We start from the raw sequence: 17,038 nt of genomic DNA, 5'->3' as shown, positions 1-17,038 counted from the left end.
GCACAAATTATTTTTCCCTAAAATCGTTTCCATAACAGTTGTTAAACTCAATTTTAATAGTTCCTTGATAAATCCAGCCAAAACTTACATCTAGAATGTGAAGTTACTAGTAATATATAATCAGCATTTTCTAGTGTACAGACAGAGTTCACAGACAACTGTTTTGTGCACAAAGTCTTATGGCCTTCTTTTGTACAAAAATAAAGACTTAGTGGATATTGAGTAAGATAACATGACAAAACTAGGACATTAACCTTGTTGTTAGAACAAAATTCATTGGCACATTTCTTTAACTGTTAGAAATATTATTAGAAATATTATAATTTGCTCAAAGTAGTTATTTCCATTAAATGTGCTGTTTTTTCCCCACGTTGGCGTCATTGGTTGGTGCCTCCGTGGCCGAGTGGTTAAGGTCGCTGACATCAAATCACTTGCCTCTCACCGGTGTGGGTCCGAGTCTCGCTCGGGACGTTGAATTCTTCATACTAGGAAGATATCCAGCTATCTCACGGAAGGTCAGTGGTTCTACCCAGGTGCCCACCTGTGATGAAATAATGTACAAAGTGACACATGTATGAGGTTTTGTCCATCATCAAAGCTGAAAAGATGCCATATGACCTAAAATTGTGTCAGCGCGACCTTAAAACAAACAAAAATACTTTGTCTTGAGAATTTTATAAGACGTATTATATTTGTTAACAAGGGTAGGCCAATATTTAGCCGAGATTCATAAAACAAGAGGGCCAAGATGGCCCTAGGTCGCTCACCTGAGAAACACACCATAACAGTGTAAACATATTTGACCTAGTGATTTCATGGAAGCCAGTTTTCATAAGGATTGGACCAAAAATGTGGTCTCTTGAGTTTAAGCAAGTATTTTCTTTGTCATGACCTAGTGACCTAGTTTTTGACCCCAGATGACCCATATTCAAACTTGACTTAGATTTCATCATTGCAATCATTCTGACCAAACTTCATGAAGATCAATTGAAAATTACAGCTTCTATCGCATACACAATGTTTTTCTTTGATTTTACCTAATGGCCTACTTTTTAAACCTAGATGATCCATATTCAAACTCAACCTAGATTTCACCAAGGTAATCATTCTGACCAAATTTCATGAAGATCAATTGAAAACTACAGCCTCTATCGCATACACAATGCTTTTCTTTGATTTGACCTAGTTTTTGACCCCAGATAACCCATAATTTGACCTAGATGTTATCAAGGCAATCATTCTGACCAAATTTCATAGAAATCAATTGAAAAATACAGCCTATATCGCATACACAAGCTAAATGTTGACAGACGACATACAGACAGACAGACGACGACGGACGCCGGACATCGAGCGATCACAAAAACGCACCTGAGCAGGTGAGCTAAAAATGAAAGTTTGAACAAAATGTTATTACCTCGTTTCGCCCATCTTAACTGCAAACTTGGAAGTATATCTATCAAATGCAAATATTTTGAAATAAAAAGAAATACTCAGCGTTGGAAATACTTCCCCGTGACAACACGGTGTGTATGCATGTCGGATCCCTCTCTGTGGTAAATGAGAAAACGGATCCTTCTGATCGCGCACAGGACCTTCTTTATGGTAAATAATGAACTCCAACGTCGCCGCTTTGTCAGGGAGCTCGGAAAGTCGAAATTTTCGTCCTGAACACAGGTTTGTGCATAGAAACATATGAATCACGGGAAGACTTAGCTATATACCCTTGCTTTTTTATCGTTACATTTGTTTTATCAGTTGACATAAGTCCTAACGAGATGGAATGAAGACGGAGGGTACCAGCTCGAATGAACATTAGGCCATATTTATGAAACTACAAAAATCTTTTTGTACACTAATTCTGCAGGCGATTAGCGTGTACTTTTCAGCCTGATCTGCGGAAGTGGCTTAAAATGTGACTCTCTTTTTTTCCTTTTTTTTATTTCGATTTTTCGGGAGGACTCTAACCTACCATATAATTAATTTGTTTATTTCACTTTTTGGGGGAGGACCCCAAAGTCCCATCTCTACTTGTATTCCTTTATGCAGGCGGGCAGTGTGTACATTTCAACGTGGTTTGCTCAGATTCTTGTTTGAAATGGCTTAAAATGCACCAGTTTTTTCTTCTATAAATTCGAAAATTTTCGAGTAGAACCGACCTGAACGCCTACCTCTACTTGTACTCAAATTTGAAATTGCTTAAAATGCAATTTTGTCTTGTAGAATATCAAAATAAACAACAGAAAACTTGAAATATTTTTTCTATAACACTTTTGCACAAGACAAGTCATCCTCCGCATCTTATTAACATAAAAGGTAAGGGTAGATTGGTAGATTTCGCAGAGCACAGAACACCCAGATACAGCCAAAGAGCCATGCATCGTAAAGTAGGCCCGCAACAAAAACTATAGCACAGTTGTGTCATAACTGATACGGAATCAGCCATGAGCCTAAAAGTGTTCAAATAAGTTTTGTAGTATTTTAGATACTAGTACATATTCTTTTTCATGAAATCGCACAGACTAAAACAACATGGATATGTCTCTATCTCATGTCACTGTTTTGTATCATTCAAACATGAACATTTAAGTGACTTTTGAACATATAGTCTTCTATTATAAAATTTAAAGAATGTATCATTTATATTCAAGACGCTCTGGTTTAAAGCAAGGGAACAAGTAACCGCGTGTTTTCTTCACATACACCGCAAATAAGATCCATCCTAGGCAAATGAAACAATACGATATTATGACAAGGTATCCGAATACTTCCGGAACCGGAAGTAGAAGCACAATTGCATATTTGATCATGTCCATCAGTTGATTAAGGGCGTTCTGAACCCCTGCCACGATTCCACGTTCTGTGACGTCAACGCTTTCTAAAAACAGCTGGGTAATTGTGAGATCAGCTAGCCACAAACCTGCAAATATAAATTACACTTGAATTAAAGTAGTTCTGATGGTTACTTTATGTAGGCATATTAGATTTTTTTATTGTTTTTCGTTGACAGCTGTATTGTATATCTCTCTAAGATATTATTGCAACGTGTTACGTAATAGGCCTAATGATCTTGAATTTACGTCACCACTAAACGCTTTCAATTAAAACATATTTATTGACTTATCAAGACAAAAATTTACGTTATGACTGATAATTCATGTTATCATTTTAACCATGTTGAAATCGGCTTATCCGAAAGAAACATGCACAAAGACGTTCTACCATTTATGACGTATAGCTAAAGGTCATACCTATCCGGGCACCTATAATTCCCGTCATAAGAAGTGAAATTGACACATATGACGACGCAAAGGGAGCCGGAGCAGTGGTTGGCTCAGAAGTAACATTCACTGTGGTATTGTTGGTATAAAACGTTGACAGGTATGACTCGGTTATTGTTTCGGTGTTATTTATAACCTTTGAATAACGTGAAAAATAAAGCGGATCAAACGGACTTCCGGGACAAAAGATGGATATTACACACAGTGTGAGACTACTTATTTCCGCTGCTAAAGCATAGAGCCCCGTTCTCTGAAGACCAATGCGCATCCGTATCCTTGGATACAGGAAAGTTCCGATAATGCCTGAACATGCTGCAGCTGCCAAGAGACCCCCAATTAGGTCCTCACTAAGTCCTTGTGAATACGCATACCCTAAAATAGTAGCAATAAAACTGAACAAGGTAATCGCCGATGTTACAAATATTAATGAACTATAATTATGAGATATTGCCGATGTAACACATATCAATGAACTATAATTACCAGATATTGCCGATTTAACACATATCAATGAACTATAATTACCAGATATTGCCGATGTAACACATATCAATGAACTATAATTACCAAATATTGCCGATGTAACACATAGCAATGAACTATAATTACCAGATATTGCCGATGTAACACATAGCAATGAACTATAATTACCAGATATTGCCGATTTAACACATATCAATGAACTATAATTACCAGATATTGCCGATGTAATACATATCAATGAACTATAATTACCAGATATGGCCGATTTAACACATATTAATGAACTATAATTACCAAATATTGCCGATGTAACACATATTTATGAACTATAATAACCAAATATTGCCGATGTGACAAATACTAATGAACTATAATTACCAAATATATAGCGAAGAGTTGTTGCTTGATTTAACGAATGTGAAGGTAGTAGATTCCCTTCGAGAAATCACAATACATATTCACCTCGATTATAAATCCTTTCATTTTCTAATCTAATCAGGCCTCTGCCCAAAATTAAAACGTATTTAAGAAATTTTACATGTGCTCATGAATTTGTAACTATGGCTTGCAGAATGTTGGTGTGCAACTTCCAAATAAGACATACCCGATATACATACCAATAGTGATGCTATGGAATCCCAACACTGTAAGGTAAAGAGATGCCAAAGAAAGCCCCGCAAATGCCACGTTATAGCCTCTGAATATTTTCCATCCACGTCTCAGCGTGATGAAACTTGCGCACAGACTCGTCAAGAATGTGTACTTTGGTTTCTCGTTGACAAATTTCATCTTTTTGATGTATTGTTGTTCCGCCATCTCATCGCGCACTGGCTCTTCTGTTGTATTTACATTTGTAACCATATGATCACCTGACAATGAAAAATAGTAGACATGACGTAACGACAATCGGCAATTTCCGTGTGTTTACGTATTTTCGTATGGTATTTAGGTATTTCAAGCCCACTTGTATAACCTTTCCGTACCAGTCTGAGGATAATATGCAGAATGCCTAATCAAATGTCATTACTTACCCGCTACCTTAATTCCAAAAAAAAAATGGAAATACTTGCCCGCTACCTTAAAGTAAATAGGGTTACCTTCGCAATTAAAAAGAAACAGCATTTGTGAAAATATGTCATACGTTATTTTGTTAAGTTGTCTTTTTTTTTCAGAGTCTAAGATAGTGCAAGATAAGATAACGAACATATCTCCTATGTCTAATTAAAATAAACTATAAATGTAGCGATAAGCCATAGCAATACCAGCCTCACTTTATCGAGCCTGTTAGTCCTATACTGGTTATATGGCGAGTATAAATCTGTATTCTTACCATTTTCTTCTAGATCTTTAAACTCCATTATCATATCGACACCTTGCATATGTCCGACAGACATCTGATGACGCTCCTCTGAAAATAAAAAAATCTAGTGATAAGAATCAGCAAGATATACAGCCAACTTGATTTGCTTCACCTGGTGTGGATTCTAAACATGGTGTTTTGCGCCATATATATCAAGTGGCTGGTGGAGACCTTGCGTTCTTTACATATCAGCTCTCTCTGCCCGAGGTTGTGCGGATGGTACAGGTGCAAAGAACGGACTGACAAATTAAAGCATGTCGAAAATGGTAAATATAGGTTAAGAATCAGCTGTAACGCTAAAATACATGTATGCATACATTTATATCAATAGCTGTGAAAAAAAGCAACATCACTCAAGTATCAAATAAGTCGTAAGCCAGTAACAAGGTTACAACACACTAAATAGCTGTTCTTCTTTATTCTATATAAAATTGACATATTTCCAATGGCCGCAGCACACACCAGAACGTTACCCATTTTAAATGTCTGTAACTTACATTTTCTTGAAGAATATTGTCAGTGCTAAATAAAAATCAAAAGAAAAGTGGGGGTCATGTTTGATGCAAGAAAAATATTTTCAGTCAAACACACAAACTGCAAAATCAGCTAAAAAAATGAGACCCCAAATTGTAGTGGTGGTGTATCATCTAACTTTCCATGAAAAATTCTGTCATGTTGTTATTTCATTATGAAAATGCTACCTACATGTCAAGCATAGATCTATCATGTGATTTCAGCAAAAAAAAAAGGTAAATAGCTCTACAGAGCAAAAAAAAAACTGATGACTATTTGTATCCGCCATTATGCGGCTACCATATTTTTCGCGCCATTTTCCTATTTAGTGTCTGTATGCCACAAGTCGGCGCTTTTCGGACGCCATTAGGTGTTAGTGTCCATACCGGAACACTTCGTTTACTTGCAAATGGTGCATGACACTGAAAAAAGTTTCGTGCAGCAAAGTCAGTTGGCATTTGTTGTCAGTGAAACAAAAATGATTCGAAGACTTCCTCGACGTTTTGAGTATAAGCATGCTAACTTTCGGACATCTTTGCTCAATATGAACTAGCTGCAGTTCACACCTTGACTCTTCATACGCATATATATCATTTACATTTATGTTTTGCTTTTTCCCCGCTCACTACTGTCACATACAAAACATGTATATAATTCCTTACCCCTGACCTTTTCCCTCCGCAGTTGAGGAACCTCTTGGTATATTTTCCATAAAAGGGCATATTCTACAAAAATGGTTACGAAATTCCAGCCGGCGACTGCAAGTGCACCTGTGCTGTGTGAGGTACGACTAAGGATCTGACCTGTTACTATAGGTGCTATAACCATTGTTAACAAACTGATTCTCCGCATTGTAGCACTCAGAGCTGAAGCAAATATAAAGAAAATATAGTTTCCACAATAACCTTACTTAGCAGACTCTAACCAAATTGTGTTGCGTCCTGTATTTATGGTGGCCTAAAGTTAACGTGTGATCGTTTTGCTTAAACAACTAAATGTTGGGCATATACTGTACTTTCTTGGTTGTTGGTAAAAAGAAATTCTGCGAAATTTTACCAAGAGAAAGTCGTGTCAATTAAGCTATTTTGCGAATATTAAGCAAAAAATCACGTTACCTTTATGTAAAGAGAGCATAAGTTCTGGAAGGTGTTATTTATTTATTCAAAGTTTCGACAAACTAACTTGAAAATTAAAAATTTTCATCTTAAGTGTTCGAACCTGGCACGGAAATGGTATTGCATCCTATACAAACGTTTGAAACCAATATGGTACTTCGAAATCTCGAGAAAATCAGTCGATATTTGTAAGCAAATAGACAAATTCTGAGTTAGTCGACATTTCGAGATAGTCGAAATTTTGAGTAAGTTTGACGATTTTCCAGTTCAAAAATAACACGCACCTGGTACTATAGTGCTGTTGAGTACATAAAAGTGCCAAAAAACGCATATTACTGATAGTTTCAAGATTTTTTTGAAAAGAAAATAATAGACGCGGAACACTTTTTGTCATTTCGCTATTATTCAGAAAAAAGAACTGCACCGACAAGTTCTGGTTATTTATATGTCATCTTTATGCCATCATAGTTCCAACATAGTACACAGGTCATTGTAAGTATCACAAGGGTTGTGAACATGTAAATGACTGGCATTTAACGTTTTTGTTCTTCTCTTAGAAGCTGTTTCTAAAAATTGTTTTATTTAACATGACATAATTTACTGACAAAACAAGTGAATCAGGTGAACAGGCGAATGTCTGCATGCACATATTTGTATGAAAAGAACAGACTGATGTTATAGAAGCTAAAATAGGTTTTACAAATACAAGGACTATCTTAGTGACTCCTTACTAGACCAGCTCCTTACTTGCGAGCATATCTTTGTCTTTGTCACAAATTTCAACGACCCAGTCCCTTTCTATAGCCGTCTTTCGCGCCATGTTGGTTAAGTTGGATAAAATGGCGATGATTATAATAAGGGCATAGCACATGCGCAGTAACCCTTCATTCGGAAGAACACTGGCTACATCGGTCTTGTACTCTATGACGACATAGACGATTAGACAACACACAATCAGGGCCGAGTTCTGAACAAGAACTGTTGCTCTTGCCACTGTAAAAATGTTCAGAATGCACTATACATTTATCAAAGGTAATGACACTTTTGTGACTGATCAAAAATGTTCGCGGCATATAAGTTAATAGTACTTTAAACTGTCACTTTTTGTAAACACAAAACAAGAATTACATGTATTTTTAAACTTTGATATTTGTTATAGGTACAGTTAACAAGAAATATATAGTAGTAATGTGGTTTGTAAATGACAAAAAAGGATCGCTTAAATTATTCTACAGAAACCTTGAAAAGCTCCTTAGCTGAGCTTTATAAAACACTTAACTAATTATACAAAATCTTGATATATGATATACTACACGGGGGTATTAATTTTCAAAACGGTTATATGTCGGAATTGATTGGTAATTACAAACTACATGTATTTTAAAGATTATAGTATGAACCTTTGGAATGATAAACCTTTAAATATTCGACATGTAAATAATCTTTTTAATGGTATATGTAAGTTGCGTTCTCTTGTAAGGGATTATAGATAATTCATTATTGGATTGTACATGTATTTTTTTTAATTTCTGAAAGCCACATTTGAAGTAACATGTGATTAATTGTTTATTTCTTTGCGGTCAGTGCAGACCAAGATCACTGCATGCACTTCCGTACAGGCTGATCATGGTCTGCACTGTTCGCTATTCAGTCAGTAAATTTTCAGTGACACCCCTTCGAATAATAAATGGTATTGCCCAAACTAACTGATGGACCAGTCCATTTTAGAAATTAAGAAGGGTAAAGGTTAATGTGTTACCATCCTTGAATAAAATGTAGTTATTTTTACAATTATTATGATGATGATGATGATGATGATGATTACTATTATCATTATCATCATCATTATTATTATTATTATTGTTGTTGTTGTTGTTGTTGTGAAAGCACCCACCTCGTGTGCGTTGATTTATATCTGGAGATATTCCGTTAAAAAATCAGTAGCGTTCCATGAAATCTTACTGAAATTAAGGAGCTCTCATTGGCCACCGACAAATTTCTCAGAACATAAACACATTATGTACATTGTGCTTGGTCAGATGAGAGAAAATATGTTATTTTAAAACTAAATTGTAGAATTTGTAAATTCATTTGTGAATAAAAATATGCCATATTGTTAACAAGATTTTTTTTTTAGAACATCTCACAGAATGATTTATATATATAAAGAAGTTTCTACATTATTTAAAAAAAAATACACACCAGTGAGCCTAGAGGTACGATCAACCCAGTCTCCCACAACGGTACCGAACAACAGGACGGCAATGCCACCCACTAGGCCATAGCTTGCTGTGAACTGAAGATTCTGTGGTGTTATCTCCACAAGGAACAGTCCGAGCGCAAACCACCAGATATTGTCATCCTGAAAATGTCAAGATAGTCACTAAATCAGTATGATATATATTTAAATGCATTTCATAATTTTAAAATGTTCTAGATATATCATAAAATAAATTAATGATGTAACAAAATTAATTATGATATTGCAAAATTATGGTAGCTGATTTTTGCCATTTCGCTTTAGAATGTTGGTGCTTTTGAAGAGATCGGGTTAGAGAGAAGGTTAAAGAGTATCGAAGATTTGTAAAGGGTTGGAGTGGTTAGGTTAATGTAACATAGAGCTTTTCGGCGTAGAAGTATCATTGTTTAAAAGTTAAGCGTGGGACAAAAACTGTTTAAGAAGCTGATGTATGGAAAGCTGGTGCTAATTGACAAATTCAAAATGATAAGTATTTAAAGCTAAATGCCATTTATCTAATGTTAAATGCCTATTACTTAATGCTAGATGCTACACACCAAATGCTTTATGCCATAGTTACTGCTAAATGTCAATGCTAAATGTTAAATAGCTAATGCTTATTGCTAAATGCCAATTCTAATCGTCAACTTCTTTTAATTTATGAATCAATGATTTCTATCTCTTAACCTTATGAATGTAACTTTTAGATATTTGAAGACATAATGTTCTACCTGTCAGACTTGAAATAATAACATGTTCTACTAACATTTGATCGAAACTATTTACTCTAAAAATGTTTAGAAAAACACTTTTAACACAGACAAAATTATATATCAATGGCCAATGACTATTTAAAGGATGCATTCATACATTGATATATTCAGCTCTTTTTTAACAAGCACTTGGCAATAAGCATTTGGCACTTGTTGTTTCGCATTTTCTCAATTAACAATTAGCATTTATCGTTTGACACTTACCGTTTGACAGTCAATATTTGACATTCAGCATTTGGCAAATAGTATTTTTCATTATCTATTTGTTATTTAGCACTTGGCAACTGGCATGACGCGGTGGCCTTACATACTAAGTCAGTGTACCTGGATCGATATAGTTCATCTTGTAAATGAACCTGTGTTTGTGTGTTACAAACTGCAAAATTTCTTATTCTATGCAATCTACATGTGTTGAGCAGTAGTCATAGAGTAGTTAGTGCGGTCAAGTGGTCAGTAGAAGGACAGGTGGTAAACAGTGGCGTTTTGGGGTTTATTATATCATGAACAGTGACCCTTGCGAGCGATTTGTCAAAGAACTTGACAGAGATATCGCGGACAACGCAAGCTTTAATTCTCACTTATTGGATGTACCACACATTGAGTGTATATTATACCGATTAACGGTTAGGGTAAGGTTTAGCCTAGGTTTGATAGTGTAATTCAATGCGTGTAAACGTCCAATGTGTGAGAATCGTTGCCAACACATGGACAACGGTGGTGCAGTTTTGTCCAAAACAGTGTGAGCGAAAAAATAAAAACAACTTCTCTCAAATTGAAAAAAAAAAACAGAGTAAAGAAGTTTCACAAATTCTTGTATGACGGAAATTTTCATTGATTACCGTCTATATGCCGTTGTAAATCGTAGTAGGTCCTAAAAGGAAATACCAAAGATTGTAACATTCCACGTGCAGCGTTAGGCTGTGACTCTCTCTACCATCCGCCTCTTAGCTCATTAGGGAGAACGCAGGTCTACTCTAGTGAGTTGCATTCCTGGGCGAAGCGATATATGCAATACAGACAGCCTATGACCAAAGATAACCTGGCTTTAAAGTTTTCAAAACCATCAGCTTCATATCAGATTAACCCGTAAATAACGAACACAATTTAAGTAAAAATCACCTTTTAACTTTTTCAAGGATGACCTCTATATGTAGAATTGACTGTAATAATGCTTACCCATCCGACAATGAAATGATTTAGATACACCAGCCATTTTGCTTTTCCTTTAATCCCTTTGTCATCTAAATTAAACAAAACAAAATGAGTTTTTACTAAAGTAAAACATATACCGGATAAATATTCATATTTGTTCCATTTTCGCTTCTTTCAATGTCGGCTCTCTTACGCATAGCTACCTAAACGACAATTAATTAACTTAAATAAGTAAATATTGAAGCTAACTGAGTCCCGAATTTAAAGAGGATAAAGCAAATTAGCTGTCGACTGTGTCAGTCTGACTACGTGGATAAAATTTAAATCAAAGGCGGGAATGATTCAGTTTGCTTTAAGTTTGAGCCCAGACCTAAATCTTAAAAACCAGTTAATTTGTTTCCTTTATAACATATCGATAGATCTACAGGTAGATCTACTTTAAAAGAAAACGTGTAAAAAGGGATTTTTCTATCAACGACAAAAACAAACAACCTTGACGTTACCGGTTACGGAAGGTGCGCAGGCCCGGATCCAGGGCCGGGCCGAGGGGGCCCGTGCCACCCCCCAAAAACTGCACCGAAGCAACCATTTTATGCCTGTATTTCAAAGATTATCAGGGGAGAGACCACTGACCCCACTAAAACGAGGGGAGTACACCCACTAATAAATGCACCAGAGGACACCATTTCATACCCCCAAAGAAAACAGAAATAAATATGTTAAGGGGGTATGTGTGCGAACAGGCTCAAAATGTATTCAGATTAAAAACTACGGTGTTCCGTTTGGACAATCGTGACTCTTTGTTTAATACTAAACCGCGATGCACGATGGTACGATGACAAAAACGCGATGGCGCGATGGCACGATGATGAAACAACGATGGTACGATGGTGAAAACGCGATGACACGATGATAAAATCGCGATGGTGCGATGGTACGATGGTGAAATGTCGATGAAATATCGCGTTTTCATCATCGTACCATCGCGTTTTCACCATCGCGCCATCGTGCCATTGCGTTTTCATCATCGTACCATCGTGCCATCGCGTTTTCACCATCGTGCCATCGCGTTATCATCATCATACCATCGTGGTTTCACCATCGTACCACCGCGTTTTCACCATCGTACCATCGCGTTTTCACCATCGTGCCATCGCATTATCATCATCGTACTATCGTGGTTTCACTATCGTACCATCGCGTTTTCAAATACGTAGTTCCGTACACTTGTATTTTTGTCAAAAATAGATAGAATAAAATGTATCTCAATGTATTTTGTGAGACGAAATTTACCATTAAGATTCTGCTGTTTTGCAAAATGTTTTAAAAATGTTCAGTGCTCAGTTTATTACAACTGTAAAATCTTCAAGACCACGTCCTTTGTATTTTATGTATGCATGAAAATAAATTAAAAGCTGGGTTTAATAGCCACATGGTATTATTCAAACTCAGCTTATTCTTGTCAGGATGTAGAAGGTAAATGGTGCAATGTGAAAATGAGATTGTATCAAGCCTGTATTTTACTGACACATATACTGTACCTCTGCGCATGACCACCAGATGGCACGATGGTGAAAATGCGATGGTACGCTGGTGATAACGCGATGGTACGATGACGAAAACGCGATGACACGATGGTGAAAACGCGATGGTACGTTGATGAAAACGCGATGGTACGATGATACGATGGTGAAAACGCGATGGTACGATGATATTGTCCAAACAGAACACCGTAGAAAACCATCCTAGATAATGTAGATTCATAGGAAAAAGTCAACAAAATGAATCTGGCCATTGAATTACTGGATAGGCGTATTAGTAATTGTAAGAGAGAATTATCAGCATGTAAATTGTCGAATAATGGTATAGTACACAACTTCACAAATTTATATATTGATAACAACTTAACTAAAATAAAATTCATTTGACATGTGACTATATCACGGCTTATGTACATGACCGCAGTGATATTCCGTGTAGACTATGTTGCATTAGTTACAAGTTGTGGCAATTGATACCGTCATTTTTGCCTGAGTATATTTTTGTAATGAACTTGATGCGTAGATGTATTTAATAAGCTAGTTATACACAGTAAGGTAAAGTTCATGCAAGTACAAATCATTTTTTAAGGAATAATTGTTTTTTTTCTGTGGTGTTTTTTTGTTGTTGTTGTTGTTTTGCGTTCAACGTGTTTTTTGGTTGAATTTTCAATATAGTTCTGTACTGTCCCGTTTGTAATAGAAGTAAATGTTTCGTATACGTACGTCTTGGTGAAAAAAAACACACACAAAAACACGTGTAAATGACGCGTTTTCATGATGCTTCTTTTATCTAGCTGAAGAACAAAATACCCCTTCAAAAGGTCATATGAGCCGCGCCATTAGAAATCCAACATGGTGCATCTGTGACCAGCATCCGCGCAATCTAGTCAGGATCCATGCTGTTCACTAACGGTCTCTCTAATTGCAGTAGGCAGTTGACCAGATTGCGCGGATGCTGGTCGCAAATGCACTATGTAGGATTTCTCATGGCGCGGCTCGTATTCTTATTTTGTCTATAGGTCTACCATGCCTATCAATAGCACAAAAAAATGTTTTAACATGCCACTTTGGATTTAACTGAACGGCCGAGCATGAGAAATAAAGACGCGAGGATGGAATTGAAAAACTGGTATTATGTTATAAAGAATAAAGGCAATTATTAATTTGTTTAACGTAGTCCCTTATATAGGCGGTTGTCTCAAATTGAAATATGTATATTTTAAATCATTAATTGCATTGAGGAATAATGTTTTACCTTGATCGAACGGTCACAAAAAATAGTGAGCACAAGTCAGTACACAAACATGTATTCATGCTATTAAAAAACAACATTTTAACAGACGGTTATCATCCGAACCTTTGATATGATTATAAACAACAGTAACCAATAATGAAAATGAGTTAAATGGGTTGCGCGTATCTCCGCTGTCCCCACCTCTATTACATAGAACGGCTGAAACAATGATACGCACTTGACTTGAGACATGTATTTATTTTACGTCAATGCAAACGAGTAAGTACAAACACATTTTCAGAAAAAAAGCTGAAAACCTGAAATGGAAATAACTTTAATTTGAAGTAAAATGTTAATTCAGGGTCTTCCGTACAAGAAAATACTACAAGTTTTGGACAGAGTTTGTTTTAATTTTTCATGTCTGTTATTCAAAAATGAAAATATCTGACGTCGCTAACTGTGAGCAAACCCCCAAATGACGTTTGTATGGACGCCGCCATCTTGAAATAGACGTCGCGTCATTTTACAATGCAAGTCTATGGGGAAAAACATAAAATCTTGATTTTTAACTTCATTTTACATTTTTTCAAAAAAATGAAAAAGGTGCCTAGAGATATTAACCGTCTGGTATAAACGATGTCATTTTTGACAATTTTGTTTACAGTATAAATAAATTATCGGAGGTCCAAAATTAGGTGGGACAGACTTTAGTATCTTTAATGAATATATTTTGTAACAATGGAAATTCTAACCCTAACCTTTAGTCAGTATGTTATACATAATATACACTAAATGCGTGCGGACATGCAAAAATTTGCGTATATTTGCTGTGCGCTCGATGGAAATGATTTTGTGACATGCGCAGAACGACTGCACCAGATCTGTAATGAGAAACATAGTTGAACATTTGCAGGTTTGGAGAGAATTTCAATGATTTTTTTTTTTTTGGGGGGGGGGGGGGGGGGGGGGGGGGGGGGGGTGGGTAAAGTAATAGGTAAATACTTACATATATGATAGAATATTGACTTTTCAATTTAATTTGCATATTGTTGTTGTTTACATAGTCTTTTTTTTTCATGAAATTTGGGGCTTCCGTGGCCGAGTAGTTAAGGTCGCTGACTTCAGATCACTTGAGCTTTACTCGGGGCGTTGAATTCTTCATGGCTTACGGAAGGTCGGTGGTTCTACCCAGGTGCCCGCTCGTGATGAAATAATGCACGGAGGGGCACATGGGGTCTTCCTCCACCATCAAAGCTGGAAAGTCGCCATATGGTCTATAATTGTGTCGGTGTGATGTTAAACCCAACAAAATAAATAAAATAAATTTTCATGAAATTCAGGATTTTTCAGCTGACCCAAGCGAGGTACGCAACGGTCGATTTCTCTTGCGATGTTATTACTAAAGACTTTAAAAATAGAATAAATAATTTATATTTTGGGTAACAAAACTACAAAATATCATCTATTTAATATGTGCCTTCTAATATCCAATGTCATTTATGACTTAGTACTAAATGGTTTAGCTTTTCAGCTCGCACCTGTTCCGTTCCCCGATTACTATAGAATATAGGTCAAAATCCATGTTATACAGCTTACGCCGAAAAATCAGAATAATTATGCAAACATTTAATGATAAATATCCAAACAGACCACAGGATTTGTTTAATGTCATTCTTCAGCATTTAGACAACAATTTGAGCGTACGTTACTTACTAAACTATCGTTTTGTATCATACAGTCTGTGTGTTGCTACAGCGAATGATCTTTTTTTACCAACTACCATGAAATTAATATAAAAAGATGTAATTTAAAAGATGAATACGTCAAGAAAACTGCTTAAGATAAAGTGATGATAGTTTATTTAATTTGACAATTTAAGGGGCAGTTTTGTTTCACTTTGTGGTTTACTTAAAATTAAACGAACTGTGTACTCTAATTTGTTTGCATCGTAGAATTTTTTTCGGAAGCAAATTTGCGATGTTCACACAGTTCTGAAGGATAAATGTTGCACTAACAAAAAAGTGTACAATAGTTTCATTTAAATACATTCATAAAATGTGCTACAAAAAGAACTTACCCATTTTAGTAAGATAAAATCCGTTATCCGGCGTTTATTTGCTAGTGAACTGTTTAATCATCTTAACAGGTTAATATGTGCGTGACGAGTAATATTTTCTCCAGCACGAGATCAAACACGGCATCAAATAATTAAGATTGAAAGTATAATATACTGTATATAGGCTAAATAGACGTGTGGTGGTCAAATGATGTATTGTGTCAAAATATTGGCACATATTTGAAGTTTATGGTTCCGCCAAAACAAAATTCTGATCTTAGTGCGCACCGAGAAATCTAAAACGGCGTCCAAGACGGCTACCATTTTTGTCAGATATGACCGAAAGTAATAAAAAATCTTTTCTTTTTTTTTTCTTCTTTTTAAGCATATTAAACAGCTTAAAGTTCATGTTTAAAGAGGAAAAATTAGAAATATTTTAAAAACTGAAGAAAAAATGCTCAAATGTGTTAAGGTCAAACCCAAAATCAAGGTCAAAAATGAAAAAAGTGTCATTTTTTTGTCCTTTGTGTACACATTATTATTTGTATATATTGGCAAATATCTGGAGTTTATGGTTCCGCAAAGACAAAATTCTGATCTTAGTGCGCACTGAGAAATCTAAAATGGCGTCCAAGACGGCTACCATTTTTGTCAGATATGACCGAAAGTAATAAAAATATTTTTTCTTCTTTTTAAGCGAATTAAATAGCTTAAAAATCGTGTATAAAGAGGACAATTAAGAAATATTTTAAAAACTGAAGAAAAAATGCTCAAAGGTTTTAAGGTCAAAGCTAAATTCAAGGTCTAGACATATTTCCAACTTTGAAATTGGAAATATGTAATTTTTTTGTCTTTTTGGGTACACATTAATATTTGCATTTTTACTGAAATTCAACAAATGTGTTATTTATTGTCCTTGAAGGAACATTAACAAGTGAGCTGTATTATCTTAATAACAGAAATATTACGAAACGAAAATCCATGATGGTGTCCAAGATGGCCGACATCCTCGCTAAAAAATGAAATATTACTGTTCAGTTCTTATGTTTCTCAATATCTTTACTGTGAAGACATTTCAGGTGAAACTAAAAAAAAAGGTAAACAAATTAAAGATGTTTTAAACTCTTGACAAGAATAACCATATGAAGGTAAAAGATTAAGGTCAAATTCAAGGTCAAATCTCGAAATATGTCTTCTTTTTTTTCCGTGTTTTAAATACTATTTTAACTACATTTTCATAGCAAATGAATAATCCTTCATGATTATTGTTTTATCATTTTATTGCGGCATT

General features: G+C 35.5%; 1 protein-coding gene across 1 annotated transcript; it reads right to left on the bottom strand.

Annotated features, from left to right (window-relative positions):
* Positions 1–2,244: 2,244 nt before the first annotated feature.
* On the bottom strand, positions 2,245–15,772 carry LOC123532766 (solute carrier family 40 member 1-like). Its single transcript, XM_053518106.1, has 9 exons — positions 15,769–15,772; positions 10,941–11,035; positions 8,955–9,114; positions 7,500–7,745; positions 6,300–6,503; positions 5,095–5,172; positions 4,382–4,633; positions 3,252–3,653; positions 2,245–2,920 (listed from the first exon to the last, which is right to left on the bottom strand). Exons 1-9 carry the CDS (start codon positions 15,770–15,772, stop codon positions 2,637–2,639), a joined length of 1,725 nt encoding a protein of 574 aa, XP_053374081.1. The 3' UTR covers positions 2,245–2,636.
* Between the last annotated feature and the right edge of the window lie 1,266 nt (positions 15,773–17,038).

This window comes from Mercenaria mercenaria, chromosome 11, assembly GCF_021730395.1.
Source record: "Mercenaria mercenaria strain notata chromosome 11, MADL_Memer_1, whole genome shotgun sequence".
Lineage (NCBI taxonomy): Eukaryota > Metazoa > Mollusca > Bivalvia > Venerida > Veneridae > Mercenaria > Mercenaria mercenaria.
Note: the sequence above shows the minus strand (reverse complement) of the source record. Positions and strands in the feature narration are given on the sequence as shown.